Source organism: Salmo salar, chromosome ssa06, assembly GCF_905237065.1.
Source record: "Salmo salar chromosome ssa06, Ssal_v3.1, whole genome shotgun sequence".
Lineage (NCBI taxonomy): Eukaryota > Metazoa > Chordata > Actinopteri > Salmoniformes > Salmonidae > Salmo > Salmo salar.
The window spans coordinates 63,092,492-63,111,383 of record NC_059447.1 but is presented as its reverse complement, the minus strand read 5'-3'; the positions used below and the strand labels follow the sequence as shown (position 1 = coordinate 63,111,383).

The window sequence follows — 18,892 nt, the reverse complement described above, 5'->3', positions numbered from 1 at the left end:
CAACTCTGCAAAGGGCCCTTCCTCCAAAACTGACCTTGAAGTCAGGGACCTGTTCCCCTCTGGGAGAGGCTGTAGCTTGGGGCCAGTGTCTGGTTCTGTGGGTCTCGGGTAGGGTGGGGTGTCTGGCACAAGTCTATCCCTGGAGTGCTGCTACTGCTCATGCCTGTGAGTCTGAGAGAGTCACCCCTCTCTGTGTTCAACCCTGCCTCTGACCCCTGCTCTCTCTCTGTCCTGTCCTGCTCTGTGATTGGTGTATTCCAGAAGCAGAAGAACATTGCGGGGGCCCTGGCCTTCTGGATGGCCAATGCCTCAGAGCTGCTCAACTTCATCAAGCAGGACAAGGACCTGTCGCGCATCACACTGGACGCCCAGGACGTGCTGGCACACCTCGTCCAGATGGCCTTCAAGTGAGTGACCAGACTTCCTCCCTACGCTCTGGCCCCTGTCTCCTTCCTAACCCTGGGCCTCTCTAGTTTGGTGCTCCTGTCGAACCTTATACTACCTCTGCCCTGTCTCTGCTCCTGCCCCATTATGTACTCCTTACCCTGTTAATGTCTTGCCTCTATTCCTGTCCTTATACCCTCCCTTCTTAACACTCCCTATAGCGCTATGATTCCCTCCTTCTTGTTCCTGTCCCTCCTCCGATCCTTTCCTTGTCCTCACTATCCCGTCCGTGACCTAAACACAAGGCTTTAGGTTATCCTGCTCCCAGCTGTGTCTGTGTGCTAGCCAAGCGGTGCAGCAGCCCCACACCATGCTGTGTACGCCATCAGGGCTAACTCAAACCACATGTGAGCCACAGGAAACCATCACATTCATGCTAATGCGATAATTGGGAAATGATTAAGCAAGTTATAGATCCAAATGTGACCTTCCCTGCCACTGCTGTCATTGATTCTCCTGAGAGAGAAATCAAAATATAGGCGTCTGTTGCCTGTGTTGTAGCTAGCGCTTAGCTGTCCGTGTTGTAGCTAGCGCTTAGCTGTCCGTGTTGTAGCTAGCGCTTAGCTGTCCGTGTTGTAGCTAGCGCTTAGCTGTCCGTGCCAACTTCTGCCTGACCTCAACCGTGAGCTGTTGAACTAGTGTTTTATTCAAGTCGCCATGTTTTTGTATTGCTTCATCTCAGGATCTGGAGAAAGTAGTATTTCTGGAGCCATTGTGTGGATGCAGGAAGTGGAGCGGTGAATTTGTGGAATGTCCCAGGCCTGGCTTGTATTGGCTAGGCTGGGGCAGGGCTGGATGTGCCTGGGGAGAGGTCCCAGTAAAAACAAAGTGGTTTTAGACTCTCCACGGCTCTCTGTCCCCCGTTTCCCCTGCTCGCCACTCCCTGTTATAGCCAGCTGAAAAAGCTGCTGCTTGATGTCCCCAGAGTAGATCAGAGCAATGGCTGAGCTGGCCAGACTGCAGGTTTATGGTGGTATTTCAGGAAAAGTCCCCTTAGGGCCACAGAGCAGGGGAAGTGTGTGTTTCTGCATTCGTGTCTGTCTTTTGTGTTTGTGTGTCTCTCTGTGCAAGTGAACATGTGCAAAGTTTGGTTCGCGTAGTTGGCCGTACATGCATTGTCTTTGTTCGTCCATATCCGTGTGGACTATTCAGAACCAATGTACTGTGTGTTGTTGTCGTCTCAGGTACCTGGTCCAGTGTCTGCAGTCTGACCTGAATAACTACATGCCTGCATTTTTGGATGACCCAGAGGAACAGAACCCTCAGAGGCCCAAAATAGGTGACTTACTTCTGTTCATACACTGATACTCTTACTGTGTACATCAACTACTCTCAGCCAGGCCACAGTGGGGGGGGGGGGGTTGTGTTCTGTTACCGCTGTATTTACAGCCACACAGAATGTCACTCAGCTTGGTTTTGAAGACTGAGCCCTCTAGTGTACTGTATAAATCAACTGAAACATTGGTAGAATTTCAACTACTTCTTCCTTTTCCCTATGGACTTTAATGGTATTAGACCCAAGGGTCAATGCTGACTTCACTAGTCCTGACGCCCCCCAATTCCTTATCCTCCTCCTCTCACAGAGGACGTTCTGCACACCCTGACGGGCGCCATGTCGCTGCTGCGGCGTTGCCGTGTCAACGCGGCGCTGACCATCCAGCTGTTCTCTCAGCTCTTCCACTTCATCAACATGTGGCTGTTCAACAAGCTGGCGATGGAGGCCGACTCTGGGCTGTGTTCACACTACTGGGGCGCCATCCTCCGCCAGCAGCTCAGCCACATCGAGGCCTGGGCAGAGAAACAGGGCCTGGAGCTGGCCGCCGACTGCCACCTCAGTCGTATCGTACAGGTAGGGTCCACCTACCATTGTCCAGGAAGGCACATCCTGTTATTGCTGCTAGCTACCCGCTGTTTTCCTTTCACCGCGAAAGATTACTTGTCAACTGGTTTCTATTGAAAACATGTCAGCAGCTCTGTATGATGCTTAAGGAGTCTTCGTGACCCTGCCTAAGGAAAGTTGTAGAGGACATCATTCAGTGTGGACCACAGGTCACTGTAAATCAAGTCATTAATAATACTCTGTTGGGTTGTTCCTCCCCCAGGCTACGACTCTCCTCACCATGGACAAGTACTCCATGCAGGACGTGCAGAACATCCACAACACCTGCTTCAAGCTGAACTCCCTGCAGCTCAACGCCCTCATGACCAACTACCACTGTGCTCCCGACGAGCCTTACATCCCCCCCGTAAGACATGACGACACACAGCTCCATTCACACACACACACACACTGCTCCATTCACACACACACACACTGCTCCATTCACACACACACACACTGCTCTATTCACACACTACAGTTCCAGTAAATGACTATGAATGAATGTCTCCGAAGTAGACAAATTGGGGGTTGCGATTTGAAGCATTGCTTAACACAAATCTCCTCCCGTCGTTGTAATGCGTTGGAGTTTGTCCTGTACATTTTGGGGAAACATTAGCTAAGCTCTCCACTTGACTGATCTTCATAGCTTTTTTTCCCCAGGTGAGGTTGCTGATTCTACACGGAAGGTTTTTGAGGAAACAGTCAGAGGACTATTAGACACTTAACCGTCTGCTCGAACGAAACCCTCATTGGTCTATCTCGTCTCTCTAACTAGACCCTCATTGGTCCGTCTGGTGTTTCAAACCAGACCCTCATTGGTCTATCTGGTGTCTCCCAATAGGAGCTGATAGACCACGTGGTTGCCGTGGCGGAGAACACGGCAGATGAGCTGGCCCGTAGCGACGGCCGAGAGGTCCAGCTGGAGGAGGACCCGGACCTGCAACTGCCCTTCCTACTGCCCGAGGACGGCTACTCCTGCGACGTCGTGCGCAACATTCCCAACGGATTCCAGGAGTTCCTGGACCCCCTTTGTCAGAGAGGTACTTGTATAGAGGAGAGAAGAAAAAAAACACGATTGAGTTCCATTCCCGGAATGTCACACTGGTTGTGTTCTGTCATTGGGAGCCAATCAGAGGCTGAGCTGGCCCGTGTTTGTTCTGTTGGCAGTGGAATGTAGTATGTAAGAAGAGTCTAGAAGGCTGGAGAGCTGTTTGCTCCTGTCCTTATTGTGTTTGTTTATGAGAGGGAGGTGTATTCCAGGAGCAGTTTGTGCTACCGTGTCACTGTAGTCTCAGGTCTGTACTAAGTAATAGAAGAAGATGACTGTATTTTTCTCCTGTCCTGTGCAGGATTCTGTCGACTAACCCCTCACCCGCGCTCCCCTGGGACCTGGACCATCCACTTTGAAGGAGCCGACTGCGACAGCCACTTCTTTGCAGACAACTCAGACCTGGTAGGTTTCCCACAGGCCGTTACAACTGTACAACTATGCAAGGCAAAGGCCATTTTCTTTGAGCTGTATGGTCATGCAGAGTAGTGGCTAGTACTCATGACCATGCCAACTGTCCTTGTACAATAGCCACCATAGTGCTAAGTCACTAAGTGCAGAGGAATAGGCTGCTGCTTTCAACTGTTTATGATACTTAAATATGTTTGTTACTCACCATGTATGTTTGTTACTCACCATGTATGTTTGTTACTCACCATGTATGTTTGTTACTCACCATGTATGTTTGTTACTCACCATGTATGTTTGTTACTCACCATGTATGTTTGTTACTCACCATGTATGTTTGTTACTCACCATGTATGTTTGTTACTCACCATGTATGTTTGTTACTCACCATGTATGTTTGTTACTCACCATGTATGTTTGTCACAATGTTTTGGCACGACTCCTGCTGTATGTAACGACCATATGAACAGCCTTAATCTCCCATACTGCGGTCATGTAATCACCGCTCCCATACTGCGGTCACGTAATCACCGCTCCCATACTGCGGTCACGTAATCACCGCTCCCATACTGCGGTCACGTAATCACCGCTCCCATACTGCGGTCACGTAATCACCGCTCCCATACTGCGGTCACGTAATCACCGCTCCCATACTGCGGTCACGTAATCACCGCTCCCATACTGCGGTCACGTAATCACCGCTCCCATACTGCGGTCACGTAATCACCGCTCCCATGCTGCGGTCACGTAATCACTGCTCTACTCTACCCTAACACACACACTTACTCCCTCCTGCTCGATTGCAGTCAACACCAATTACACCACAGAGGCCAATTAGTGACCACAGGGCTGTGGAACAGCAGTAAATGATATCCTTCTCCTCACACTAATCACACAAAAACCCCTAAAATCCACCGCTTCCTATATAATTGCCCTGTTTTTCCCCCCGCTCTCCTTTTTCATGCTTTAAACCCCAGGTCAGCTCAGGGTGGGCGTCAGCCCCCACAGTAGTGATGGGCCCGGGGGGAGGGAGGGAGGGGAGGGCATCCAAACCGTTTAAACACCGCTGAGATTCTGATTAATGGCTTCTTGGTTGTGTGCCAGGAACCCCGCCTCATGTTACCACCGCCTTGCTCCAGAATCACTACTGTAGTGTTCTATGGTGTTCTCCTATTAACAGCCATTACAGGGTTAATCAGACACACCGAGACACACGGGGGATCCCTGATGAGAAGAACAATCAGGTGTATTCATTTGTTGGATTCCGTCACAAAAAAAACAGTTTTGTCGGTTCCAAAACGTTTTGTCGTTTTGCTGCAGAAACTGTTTATTCCAAACAGACAAAAGTTTTTGCGACAGACAAAAAGGTTTTTCTGATCACTAGTCCAGACAGGAGGTGTAACTGTAGCTAGTCTAGTGCAATCAGACTTTTTAGAAGAGCGGCTGCGGTCCTAAAACCCAGGAAGCTCGCTCGCTCTCTCTGAAAAACTCTCATTGGCAGGTGTTTGAGTTAGTCTCTTAACTGCAGAATTGCTATTGCCTGAATGAATGCATTGTTTCCTCATTGTAGCCATCTGACCCCTGCATCACCATTGCCCTGCCTCTAGCACTTGGTGAATCACTCCAATGGCATTCAGAAGGACTTGTTCTGCACCACATCACGCGATGAGAAATGCAACCACAGCCCTGTTACTTAATGTGGCTTTGTGTCCACTCTCCCTTTCTCGTTGTCTCTGAACTATGTGGCAGTATAGCGCAGCTCTTCAGCTGAGAGAAGAGTTGTTTGTGTCTTTGGGGCTGTTGAGTGTCAATGTGTTCAGTGCCAAAGGGAGGAGAGGCTGTCTGTGCCTCTTTGTGTGAGAAGCACTGCTGTCTCGCTTTCGCTCCCTCTCCCGCCCTGCTTCCAGGCAGCCCTCCTTTTTAAATGAGCCCATTGAGAGCCTCTGGAGCCAAGCGCATATGGCTTTCATTCTTGACTCCTCTCCAGCACCCGCCGTTTCTCGCTGCGGTCACCCCAACCCAGCGCTCTCTCTGTATGAAGACCCTGCTCTGCTCTGTCTATCCCCCTGCTTCCTCCTCCAGAGCCTCATTCTGCCGGAGGAGCGTCCCAGAGAGACAGCTCAGAGTCCTTTAGAAGCCTGACTGACCAGCTGACCGGATCCCACCGCTGACGCCAACTGCACTCCAGCTACTCCAGTTGATAGATTTTTCCTACGCTAACGTTGCTGTCTCTTCTCGTTGCAGCAAATGCGGAAGGAACCGGAAGTTGTGACGGTCACCCTGAAGAAGCACAATGGCATGGGCCTCAGCATTGTGGCTGCCAAGGTAAGACATCTCTTAACCGTGTCCTTTAGTATTTAGGCTAAAATGTTTGTCGGTACACACTAGTACTCCTGGAAGAGGTTTGTGACTTCCTGACTGGAAGGGAAATGCTATCTGAGCGACGTGAAACACAGACTCTACAGAAACAAGCCAGAAACATTGAATTACATTTGTTGCGTCCATGCTTGAGCAGACTTACTGCCTAGTGAACACATAAATAATCCAAAATAAGCCCTTATCTCAGCCGTTGTCAAGAGGCCTGCCTGCTGTTGCCTCGGGGTGTGTCCTCATTGTCGGGTCAACAACAATGCCAGTGGAACGTTTCTAGCCATGTGGATGGATGTAAGAGCCTTACATTATCCTGCTTTAACTCTGGATAATGATGGGATGCCAGAAGAGATATCGGCAGAGCAGGCAGCTTTTTAATGATAGTGTGTGTGTGATGAAGCGACTGTCATGGCTCCTCTACCTGCAGAGTTAGCTCGACTGTTCTGTCTGACCTCAGCACTCTGAGCGATGTTTTTTACTGAAACAGATCGCTCTTTGTTTCTGTCCGTCTGTATGGCAAACATTCAAATTGGAAGTCAAAACAGCAGTGAGCAAATTTGTCTCCCGACTGGCAGTTTGAGCCGTTCCTGGTCCTAACCATCATGTCCTAGTGTTGGAGGAAGCAGAGCAGGCAGGGGGGAATCTGTTGTGTTCAGACAGCGTGGTTTTCCTCACCTTTTGCTCCGACTGGGCTAACGATTAACAGCAATAGGTTCTTTAACTAAAGCGTCATCATTTGCAGTGGTGAATTAGTTAGTTAACATAGAACTCAGGCGGTGTTGGCCTGGGTACTGACCTGCAGCTGGCCCAGTTCTGACCCGGTTTGGTCTGTGTGGGTAATGTGAGTGTGTCTGGGGTCTTACTGGGCTGCCAGAAGACTGGGCGTCTGAGAGGAAGAGGAGGTGGTGAATAGAGGAGGGAAAGGGGGGGCCTTCATGAACTGTTTATTTTCAAAGCAAAGTTCTGGAGTTTGAGGTGGCCACATCCCCTGTGTTTTTACTGCTATTTTCAACCTGAGGTGGTGTGTAAGACAAGAAAGACGGATGGGGGGGGGGGAGAGCGGCGGGAGGGAAGGAGAGAGAAATGGGAGGGGAGGAAGGAAGGCACAAGGCAGACTGGGGAAGCAATGGGAATGACAAAGAAAAACAGAGTAATGATAGATTTGCCTGGTGCAGAACACACAGCTGGGAAGTGCTCTGAAAGTTTACCCAAACTGTTGCAGAGTAGCGGGGGCTAGCGCTGGCGGACTGGTTACGTAACAGTCTGGATATGGTATTTCCTACTCCGGCTAGCTGCTGATATTTGCCATATGGGTCCAACAGTAGGATGTAGAGCTATCTTTCACTCACTGCTCCACACCTAGTCTCTCCTCCTTCGTTAGTGGTTTAGTTTTGTTCTCTGCGAGTACATCTGGGCTGTGATCTGCCCCTTGTTGCCTGAGCTCGAGCCGGCGCTAGCTGAGGTGGAACTATCTTCACCATGTGGTTCTCTGTGGTTGGGAGGAAGGACCAGTCCAAGTTGGTAAGTCTCTGCTGACTTCTCTTGGAAACAAGGGTTTAAGCATGCCTTGTATGGTGTGAATGTGTAGAGGTGTTGGCAGGACCGCAGCAGGAGAGGTTGAGGGTGTGAAGACACAGGAAATAGAACTTCAGGATATGCTCCTGTTCTACTCGCTGTAACCTTCCGTATCTGACACCTTGGTGTTCTTTTGCTCAAGTTTACTTCTCAGTGGGAGTTCAATCTTTCACAGTTGCTTGTTTAAAATGCGTGAGACGGTAAATAAACGTCCAGCGCGGACCGGTTCTTCACGTTGATAGGTCCCTTACATAGTGGGTCATAAGACCGCTCGTCTCTATGAGCTGTTTCCCCAGTTAGGGGTGCTGCAATGCACACACACACAGGCCAGAACTTCAACACTAGGACAAGAGCTTGGTTTGTATTCTTTGTTTGTTTTGAAGATGCTGGGACAATAGTGATGGAACCGTAGAAGCTGCTAGAAGCTGCTTTACAATGGCTGGCTGGTTGAATACAAACCCTGTGGTCTCCCTCCTGGACAGCAGGTCTCCCAAACTCGGTCCTGGACACCCCCAGACAGAGTGGCGAAGACACAGCTCTGTGTGGTCTACACTAACCCAAGCAAGCAGGGCAAAGCCCCCCCCCCTTCCGCCTCACAGACACAGGCGTCTAACTCAACAGTAAGGGAAGCACACTGGAATTATTTAGACCACAGCCACATGTCAAGACATTCCCCTCTGCTATTAGTTGATTATCAGATTAGTGTGGTGCCGAACTGGGTACTGTGAAGTGTTTAATATGGGGTCACACAGTGTCTGTCACAGAGGTGGCCCAGTGTGCTGAGAGCTCATTCTGATGATGGAACTGTCTGACCCACTTGACCTCAGATCCAAGGAAACATTCTCTTTGCTCAAATCAACCTCATTCACAGACAGACCGTTCTTCTCGAGGGAAAAAGGAGTGGTCTCAGTCGTGTGAGATTGTGCTGCTACTAGTTCCTTGCTCCTCCTGTCTCCAGTCAGATTGCGTCGCCTTTAAGAATGAAGTGTATTGCTGGAGCTATTTCCACCTCGGTATGGAGGTCAGATTGACCACCTCGGAGCTGTGGACAAATTGACTTGAGACAGATTTGTGTGTGTATATGATAAACTCCCTCAGGACTCCAGTCCACCAAACTATTGTCTCCTGTGTTAAACCCCCGTGACAGGAAACTGCAGACCATAGGTATGCCTTTGAGATATATGCAGGAATGTACACACACACTCCAGGCTTTCCGTTAGCCGGCAATTGACGTAAATAAAAATGCCGATAAATAAAAAAAACTGTTGCCGGCCAAAATAACTGAGAAAAAAATCCCATTTAATTTATGTATTTTTTTACTCATTGATGGAAATGCATTTGTGTCATCCTTATCGGTCTATAGGTTAATTAGCATAATTGAGTGGAATTAAATTGTCCGTTGTGTATTTTCGTTAGTCATCATGCATCTTATTTTTCCAACCTGACTATGGCACGCGCACAGCATACAGAGCCTATTTCCAGTGGGGTTTCTCCCTGCAGGTCGTCAGCTGGTTTCTGTGCTCTTATCAGCCCATTCATTGCGCAACAATTCTAAATGCTATTGCATGTTTCACTGTTTTGGTGCACGACGTTATCAGGATCGAGAAACCAGGAGCTTGCTCATTGCTCACATGGAGCACTCTAAACAAAAGACAATGGGGAAAAAATGGTTATGAAATGAACTAGAAGTTGTTCCTCACAAGTTTAGCAGGTTGTGAACTCCGTAAACAACGTTTCCACTCCGAGAATGAGAACTGTAAATGACTAATACATGCATTAACAGAAATTGTCAACTTTTTTCGCTTTGTCCTTATGGGCTATTGTGTGTAGATTGATGAGGAAAATGTTTAATTTAATCCATTTTAAAATAAGGCTGTAAAGTAACAAAATGTGGAAATAGCCAAGCGGTCTGAATACTTTCCGAAGGAACTGTAAGAAATGTGCAATTGATACACATGTTTAATAAAAGGGCAAACAATTAAACAATGAATGTGGAAGAATTTGTGGAAGACAGTTGAGCCATTCAGGATAGAGACTCTCCTACAGTGCATCTTTGCCACACACCTCTTCTTGTCTCAATTGTTTTGAAGTTATACTCAAGACACATTATCTTCAGACATATTTCAGATGCTTTTCACTGACAGCCGCAACTCGCTAATCAGCTAGGCCTGTTTCCACGCGCGCTGCCCAAATTGCGTGCTTCCCAAATGGGCATAGAGCTTATGATTTGAAACAATTCAGTAATTTTCTTTTAATAGCTAATCATCCTTGATTCCTCTTTGACTAAGTCATGCTTTCTGGTGAAGTATTTTAGTTATTTTTGTATAGACAGGAGTAATTATATCATTTTGGCAAATTTATTTCCATTTTCTTCCCTATTGGACCCGCCGCTATTGGCATTTTCCAGCACCACATTTTCCTAACGGAAACTCTGACATACACACAAAAACAAACACAGTATGATTGCCGGTTCAGTGCAAAAGGACAGTTGTGTGGCAGAGTCTGATGCCTTGGCTCCAAATTCCTATAGAGCAGAACTGGGTTACAGGGCACTCATGGCAGGGCGGGACGGGAGAGCTGTTTGTGACTTACAGCCAACACATTCATCTGACTGGAGTAAAGTTTATTCACTACTGTACATCTGAACTGCTTTCCCCTTGAACAGTGGGCACCAATCTGAACTGAGTCCACATTTCTCTTCATGTAAGTGGTTTTATGTGGATAAAAGTTAAATATTTTATAAACTTGTTGTAATGGCACTCCATGTTTGTTATAAGACACATCTATTTGTGGCATGTCAAAGCTTCTAAATCCATTAAAGGTGTGTGTGTGTGTGTGTGTGTGTGTGTGTGTGTGTGTGTGTGTGCAGATGTGTTATGCATCTGGATTGTGCTAGGACTGTGTCCTTACTGGACCCTACCACCACAGTGGAAATGTGCTCAGCCTCAGATCATAACACCCGGTGAACTGAGCAGCTATTACAACGTAAGGGGGCCATTTCCCCTGCCCACCCTGTTTACCATATGGTCTGCTGTTAGTGGTGCAAGTCAACACACTTAGGACAACATTTTCTGTCTGTAAAATAGCTCCTGCAGTGTGTGAAATTGTGGAGCTCTTTCCAAGCACAACCATAACATTGAAATAGATGGAACGCATTTAGGCACTTTGGAATACTGCAGCTTGCCAGTCATCTTCTTGCATCGTTTCTATTATGCATTTCAATTGTAAAGAGCTTGGATCTCTCCTCTGAACATGCTGTCTACAGTCTCCGAGACGTGACTAGACGTGTTAGAGCTGTATAGCACTCTGTAATAGTCTCCTTTGAGGCTCTCGCAGCCCCAGCTGTCTGGCTCCAATCCCCAGGTGTGACGTGTGTCACGATCTAACTCTTCACACAACTCCCCTCGGCATCGGGCGAGGCGTGGAGCGTGACTTCAACTCGACACGTCCAACACCCTCCGACAATCTGATAGTTAACAACAGCATCGTAGCTAGCTACACATGTGCTCACCATAATGTTAGTGCGTCAACTTCCTCTCCTTTACTACAATAAATGTTAGGGTCTTTAGGTGTTTTAGGTAAGGAGGAAGGAGGTTTTAGTGAGAGTATGGGATACATGTTGGATGAATGGGTATTATGCCACCCTTATGCAGGTATAAATACTACCCAGAATTCTACTACACTAGCCAGCCCTCGTACTTAAAAACGGTAGCAATTAGAGCTCTCGTTAAAGCACTGCGGAGTTTTATTCATGGTCTTTATAGACCTCTGTTACATGCGTTTTGCCAGGCTGAGCCTAGGAACTTTGTGTGTCGGGCTGATAGGCCAAAGCAGGGTAGGGGGCCCTGATGCTTCTCGCTCAATTCAATTTGCTTTATTGGCATGACGTAACAATGTACATATTGCCAAAGCTTACTTTGGAGATTTATAATATTAACATAATATTAAATATTGTCAGCTGGACAACAATAAGCAAGGGTCAAAATAACCATACATTGAACAATGGCATAGAGGACATGTGCAGGTTGGTTGTAGTGGTCTGCCAACCCACAGTTCTCTGCTCCTATACTCATCAGAGAGGTCTTTGAAACACTGTAATTGTTTTAGATTTTTTGACATTTTGTCTTGAAATGCAGCTCTGTCTCGGTTCAGCTGGGGTGCAGTGGTTGCAGAGCCTTTCCTCTACAGGGAGCCAGGTTTTCCTGTGTCTAACCTTCTCAATTGCAAGGCTGTGCTCACTGAGCCTGTACTTTGTCAAGGTTTAGTAACCATGGTCAAATAGTTTGCCATGCTACACTATACGGGCCAGATAGCACTGAATTTTGTTTGTGCTTGTTTTTCCCAATTAGTCATGTAGTTTTGTTTTGACTGTGTTGTAATTTGGGTTATTCTGATTGATTGGATGTTCTGGTTCTTGCATGCTGACCACACCGCTCGCGTCGTGTGAGTGAGTGTTGCAAAATATATTTAGAAATCTATGTTATTCAATTATTGCACCCACACTGCTCGTTGCGCGTCAATGAGCGTCTGCGTTGCCAAGGGCTAAAATAGAAGTCCTTTCTATTTCTGACGCAGATCGTGCTGCAGGTCCTGCCTCTCCCATCTCCTCATTGGTTTATAGAAGCAGGTACCCACATGCCATCTCATTGGTTATACCCACGTGGGTGATTGAAAGACAACTGTTTACGGTTGTCGTGGTAATACTATGCAAGTTTAGATGCCAATCACCATATAAGTTCAAAGATGAAAAAGCCTGGAAGGAGGAGAGATGACTAGAAACGATTCGGTTGGCCGTTTTATGTGTGGATTAATTGTCGGAGTAGAGGACCTTGTGCATTTCAGGTAAAATAACAACTCAATGTTTATATCCCAGGACAAATTAGTTAGCAACAGCAAGCTAGCTAGCTAAATTGCCATACATGTTTAATGCTTTTTGACCTGTATCCAAATTAATGTCATTGGTTCAGAGTTTGTTTTGATATTTTAACCTGCGTGTCGTGGTCGCGTTTAGTGTAGGGCAGGGGTCGGCAACCCAAAATGTTGAAAGAGCCATATTGGACCAAAAAAAATAAATCTGTCTGGAGCCGCAAAAAATGTAAAGCCTTATATAACCCTTATAATGAAGGCAACACGTGCTGTAAGTGTCTATATTAGCCTACTATCAAAATGATAAGTAGGCTACAAATACATAATGAGCATTCATGATTAAACGTTTATTTTACCTGCAGCGCATCCTGGAGAGAATGACGCACCACGTGACTACTCTGCTGTACGATGGTGCTTTTCCATTATAATATTAATGTATTATGTTTCGTTGCATTGATGAAATTATAGAAATACAATACAGAAGTCAGATTTTTGATGTCATTTTTATTTTAGGATTCGCAAAAACAACAACAAACTGTGCAACGTGCACAATAGGCCTCCTGTAATTTCAGACCTCCCCATGGAAATAAAATGCTTTTCAATCCTCAATAATACGATACAATCCTCTTCTCTTTTCCCCCTTATCTGGGCAACAGACAGAGTGCAATAAAACAGCAGCCTTTTGAAAAGGTAAAGTATATAAAATTAAAATAATACAGTTTAAGTTCGATTTCTGTGCATTATCCTCTTCTCTTTAGTTTTCTGCAAATGTGCAAGGGTAAAATGCAGCAGCACCCTCTTCTCTTTTGACACGCACAATACAATGCAGCCATCCTCGGACCTGAGAAACAAAACACAATAATATCCCTATGTGTCTTTCCAAATATATACTGACAAAAATCAGAAATCACTTTATAAAAACAGCCACTTTGTTACTAAATATGTGCCTATGACAGGATTGTGTTCTTACCCGTTTAATGTGACTTCTGTTTTCGGACATCACTGGACAGCTTCTCAACATCGGGCATGTAACTTTAATCTTCACGCAGGACTGCAAGCTCTCATCTGTGAGGCGGGTGCGGTATTTGGATTTTATGTAGTTCATGTTTGAGAATATCTGCTCGCACAGGTATGTTGATCCAAAGATGGATAATACTCCAAATGCATATTTCTTCATGTTCCTATAACTGTCAGGAAGAATGGAAATGTCTTTCCACGTTACTCTTTTTGTTATTTGACAACTTCTCATTACAAAGCAAACATGCAGGCAATCCTTCCGCATTGGCAATGAAAGCAAATGATTCGGTCCAAGAACTGTGGAATCCTCTGTTCTCCTCAGCTATCTTTCTCTTTTTCCCTTTGGGATCCATGGCCCATGACACACCCGCCGGTTTGTTTGCAACAGCCACCTGTCTGGCACTACGCCGAGCTGAAAGAAACGTGTGTCGCAGGCTATGACGTAAATCTTCGTTGACAGAAATGTTGAAATTAAATATTTATTATACACATTTTTACAGCATTGGATAATAAATTATATTAAAACAAAATATATATTCACACCATCTTTTTCCATTTTCATATTTTTGAAAAAGCTCCAGGGAGCCACTAGGGCGGCGCTAAGGAGCCGCGCGTTGCCGACCCCCGGTGTGGGGGGACAAAATACATTTATGCGCGATGGCGCACGCGCACAGCCGGTTTGGGTTCCGTGTAAAATAGAAATGGGTTCTATTTGTGACGCTCAATGTGTTGCAAGTCCTGCCTCTCCCATCTCCTCATTGGTGTTTAGGAGCATATACCCACGTGGGTGATTGAAAGATGAACTGTCATATAAAGTCCAAAGAAGGAAAAAGAAGCCTGAAGGAAGGAGGAGAGCTGATAAAACGGTAAACCGAATTCCTTTCTCATCTGTGGATTAATTGTCGGAGTAGAGGACCTTGTGCATTTCAGGTAAAATAACAACCCAATGTTTATATTCCAGGACAAATTAGCTAGCAACAGCAAGCTAGCTGGCTAAATTGCCATAAATGTTTCATGCTTTTTGACCTGTCCTCAAATTAATATAGTTGGTTCAGAGTTTGTTTTGATATTTTAACCTGCGTGTCATGATTGCTTCTGGTGTGGGTGAACAAAATCAACGTGCACACGCGTGTCCGGTTTGGTCAGCATGTTAGGCTTCAGTGTGTTAGTAAAACAGGTTTGGTCAGCATGTTAGGCTTCAGTGTGTTAGTAAAACAGGTTTGGTCAGCATGTTAGGCTTCAGTGTGTTAGTAAAACAGGTTTGGTCAGCATGTTAGGCTTCAGTGTGTTAGTAAAACAGGTTTGGTCAGCATGTTAGGCTTCAGTGTGTTAGTAAAACAGGTTTGGTCAGCATGTTAGGCTTCAGTGTGTTAGTAAAACAGGTTTGGTCAGCATGTTAGGCTTCAGTGTGTTAGTAAAACAGGTTTGGTCAGCATGTTAGGCTTCAGTGTGTTAGTAAAACAGGTTTGGTCAGCATGTTAGGCTTCAGTGTGTTAGTAAAACAGGTTTGGTCAGCATGTTAGGCTTCAGTGTGTTAGTAAAACAGGTTTGGTCAGCATGTTAGGCTTCAGTGTGTTAGTAAAACAGGTTTGGTCAGCATGTTAGGCTTCAGTGTGTTAGTAAAACAGGTTTGGTCAGCATGTTAGGCTTCAGTGTGTTAGTAAAACAGGTTTGGTCAGCATGTTAGGCTTCAGTGTGTTAGTAAAACAGGTTTGGTCAGCATGTTAGCCTTCAGTGTGTTAGTAAAACAGGTTTGGTCAGCATGTTAGGCTTCAGTGTGTTAGTAAAACAGGTTTGGTCAGCATGTTAGGCTTCAGTGTGTTAGTAAAACAGGTTTGGTCAGCATGTTAGGCTTCAGTGTGTTAGTAAAACAGGTTTGGTCAGCATGTTAGGCTTCAGTGTGTTAGTAAAACAGGTTTGGTCAGCATGTTAGGCTTCAGTGTGTTAGTAAAACAGGTTTGGTCAGCATGTTAGGCTTCAGTGTGTTAGTAAAACAGGTTTGGTCAGCATGTTAGGCTTCAGTGTGTTAGTAAAACAGGTTTGGTCAGCATGTTAGGCTTCAGTGTGTTAGTAAAACAGGTTTGTGAACTCAGGACCAGCTGGATGAGGAGACTCTTTTCTTTGCTCAGCTCTTGGCATTGCAGGGCTTGGTAATGATATGAGAGGGGGTCACTGTATTTTAGATGTTTCCAAAACTGAATTGCTCTTTTTATGTTTTTATTATTAGTGGATATTGGCCTAATTCTGCCCTGCATGCATTGTTTTCCTCTGGACATGTAGGAGAATCTAACAGAACTCTGCATGCAGGGTTTCAATGGGGTGTTTGTCCCATTGGTTGAAATCTTGTTTTGCAAGTGGACCCCACACCTATCTGCTATAAAGTGCAGTTGGTTCAATGACACATTTTAATTAAATTTGAATATATTTTTTTTAATGGCATAGAATGCACTGCATGCTTTCTTTCTGTTCATTCACTGCCTCATTAAAGTGGGGGTGTGAATGTTGTGCTTATTAAGGAAGTTTAGAACTCTTACATTTATAATGCTACAGCAAACCTTCCCCGGGTTACTGTTCACACACATGCCTCTGTAATTGTTAGGGTCAAATGTATCTCCGTTCTTAAAGATTGGGGCTATAAATCCTTGATTCCAGATGTCAGGGAAATAACCTACACTCAGGATCAAATTAAACAGTTTCAATATAGCCATTTGAAATCTCTGTCTCTCTCTCTGTGGGTTAGCGCTCCCATTTCCCTCACATCACTCCTTGATGTAAAGGCCTTAATCTACAACAGCGGTGGGATCATGGGGAAATGCAGTGGGGTCGCCAAAAGTATTCACACGCACCCGTGCATTCCCAGGTTTGTTTGTCCCCTGTGGCAGTAACTTGTGTCTGGCACCCTGGTTCTCTCACTAAGCCCATTCTCCTGTCCCCATCCAAATGTGAGCTGTAGTAAGATTTTCTTGTAGGACAATAAACATGAATCTGTATCAGCCTGGCAGAGGGCCAGTAGTCCTGACCTGTGTAAGGGGACCCCCTCTGTGTGTGAGCGGGACCATTGGGTCCCCATGCCCCCCGGGAGGACCTCTGGAATGTCCCCCTCCGGGCTCAGGTGTCATCCCTCTAGGAGGAGTCCATGCCACAGCTCCAGTGTCTGCACTGTTCATAATCAAACACACACAAGCACACCTACGCCAGATTAACGACTTCCACCACAGTGCCAGACTGCACAGATTGACGTATTTAGTCTATCTGAAGGTATCTCTTATTGCAGGGGTGTTAAACTCATTCCATGGAGGGCCTAGTGTCTGCTGGTTTTTGGTTTTTCCTTTCAATGAAGCCCTAGACCACCGTTGGGGTTAATGGGTAGTGGAGGGCTGGGTGGGTGCTTCTGATGGTCTATTGTGGTGTAAATAGCCAGGCTTTCTCAGGCGGATTCTGTTTCTGCGTTTCCTCACCGCTACTGTGGCTGAATACTGTGCTAGGCTTCCTTAACCACAGATCTCGCTCCCTCTTTCTCTCTCTCTCTCTCTCTCTCTCTCCTCTTCAGATCCTCTGCCTTTACATTCTTTGCGTTAGCATCCAAATAAGGCATCAATATAAGGAGTGTGACAGTCGAATCCTCTCTGGTTTACAGTTCAGTGGTTGTTTTGGCAGCTCTTCACAACGCACATGAAACGCTTTGAGGAATAAACAGATGTTCAGACAGCAGGCGACTGTTCAAACCTCTCCCCAAGCTTTAGTGTCGACCGCCAGCCTTCCTCAGCTGACCACCACACATCAGACTTAAAACAACAGCGTGTCGCATCCACAGCAGCCTTCGTGTGAGATGGCCAATGGACCCACACATGGGTGGCTTTCACTGGTCAAACCCTCCAATCCCGGTTCTCGTGTTTGACATGTGTATTGTTAGCACCTCCAGCTGACGTTCACCTCTACCCACAATCCCCTGCTATTCTCTCTGTTAGGGGTCACTAGGGCCGACCACACATCCTTCGTTGACCGGCGTCGAGGTGTCACTGCACGGACTCTAATGCCGAGGGTCTTATTGTGAGGGTCTTATTATCTGCTGCGTCTTATAGAGGAATGTGTTGTTGACTATGGAGGAGAGCAGTGCTGTGATCTCCCTTCCTGGTCTGGCTGTTGTCTGGCTGTTGTCTCTCTGGTACTGGTTCCCTTGAATTGAATGAAGGAGTTAATGTTTTACTTCAGAGACTAACATTGTTCTCAACAACGCACACTCATAGTGGCTGGCGGGCAAGTTCTCTCAGTCAAGCTCATTTGATTTCTGTTGCGTAGGTTCCTTCAGACAAGCACGTTGTTGAATTGTGTTACACAAAGTTCGTAAGGAGCAATTGTTTTCGGTGGGGTTCTGGAGTTAGAGTACAGCCTGTATCTATTATCTAGCCTGCTGTGTTTGTACAGGTGAAAGCTCTTTTTACAATTGTCTGGTATTATTGGGCCGTAGATCCACGTGAACAGGGCTCTCGTGTTATTTTGAGATGATATTACATTGAATAAGACAGTACTGTTCCAGGCAGCTCAATGTGATCTCTACCTGATCTTCCCCTAATATTACAGCTGGCTCTGGCCCAGGACTTCCGTTAAGAAAATTTGACGCCGGACATTTGACTGACAACTTTTTAATTTACTCGACATTTGATACATTTACCGGACTTATATGCATTGGGCGCATAACCTGATTAGGGAGTCCACCCACTGTGCTCAGAATGACAGGAATCACATTTAGATTATGGTCATTCATATTAACAGAACATGCATTTCGCAGATGCGACAACGTGCGGTCCTTTTACCAAATTCTGATGTGCACTTTGAACTTGCTCTTAAATATGTTAACTGTCCAGATGTTACTCGTCTTGTTAGCAGAGGAAAAGTACAAAGAGCAAAATCACTAGTTTATGTCAATCTACTATAGTAGAAAAGTTTAGGCCACCTATTCTATTGGTCAGCTTGTCGAGAAAGAAATAGCCTATTCCAAACAGACTCTGGGACAGTTGTGGGACGATAGATCCCACATTTATCCAGCCAATAGGCCTAGCCTGATGCAACCCATCACAACGTTTAGCTTAAAATGTTGATAAACTATTATTTCTTCACATTACACGCGCAGCAATGCGCACAAGGCAGTAGGCTACGCACAAATGTTCATTCCGTAATGCAATTAACGGGAAAACAGTTATCAAAATGCAGAATACTGCCTCCAACACATTGCAAAGTGGTGTGTGTGACGCGCTGATGAAGGCTGCCTTCATTTTGCAGTT

The 18,892-nt window shown here is 46.0% G+C and overlaps 1 protein-coding gene across 1 annotated transcript in view; it reads left to right on the top strand.

Annotated features, from left to right (window-relative positions):
* LOC106607791 (afadin) overlaps nucleotides 1–18,892 on the top strand; it is a 138,467-nt gene that overhangs the window by 95,833 nt on the left and 23,742 nt on the right. The window contains 7 exon segments of the mRNA XM_045720811.1: nucleotides 262–407; nucleotides 1,629–1,723; nucleotides 2,028–2,293; nucleotides 2,547–2,690; nucleotides 3,168–3,366; nucleotides 3,676–3,779; nucleotides 6,027–6,107. Coding sequence (XP_045576767.1) covers nucleotides 262–407; nucleotides 1,629–1,723; nucleotides 2,028–2,293; nucleotides 2,547–2,690; nucleotides 3,168–3,366; nucleotides 3,676–3,779; nucleotides 6,027–6,107 — 1,035 coding nt within the window.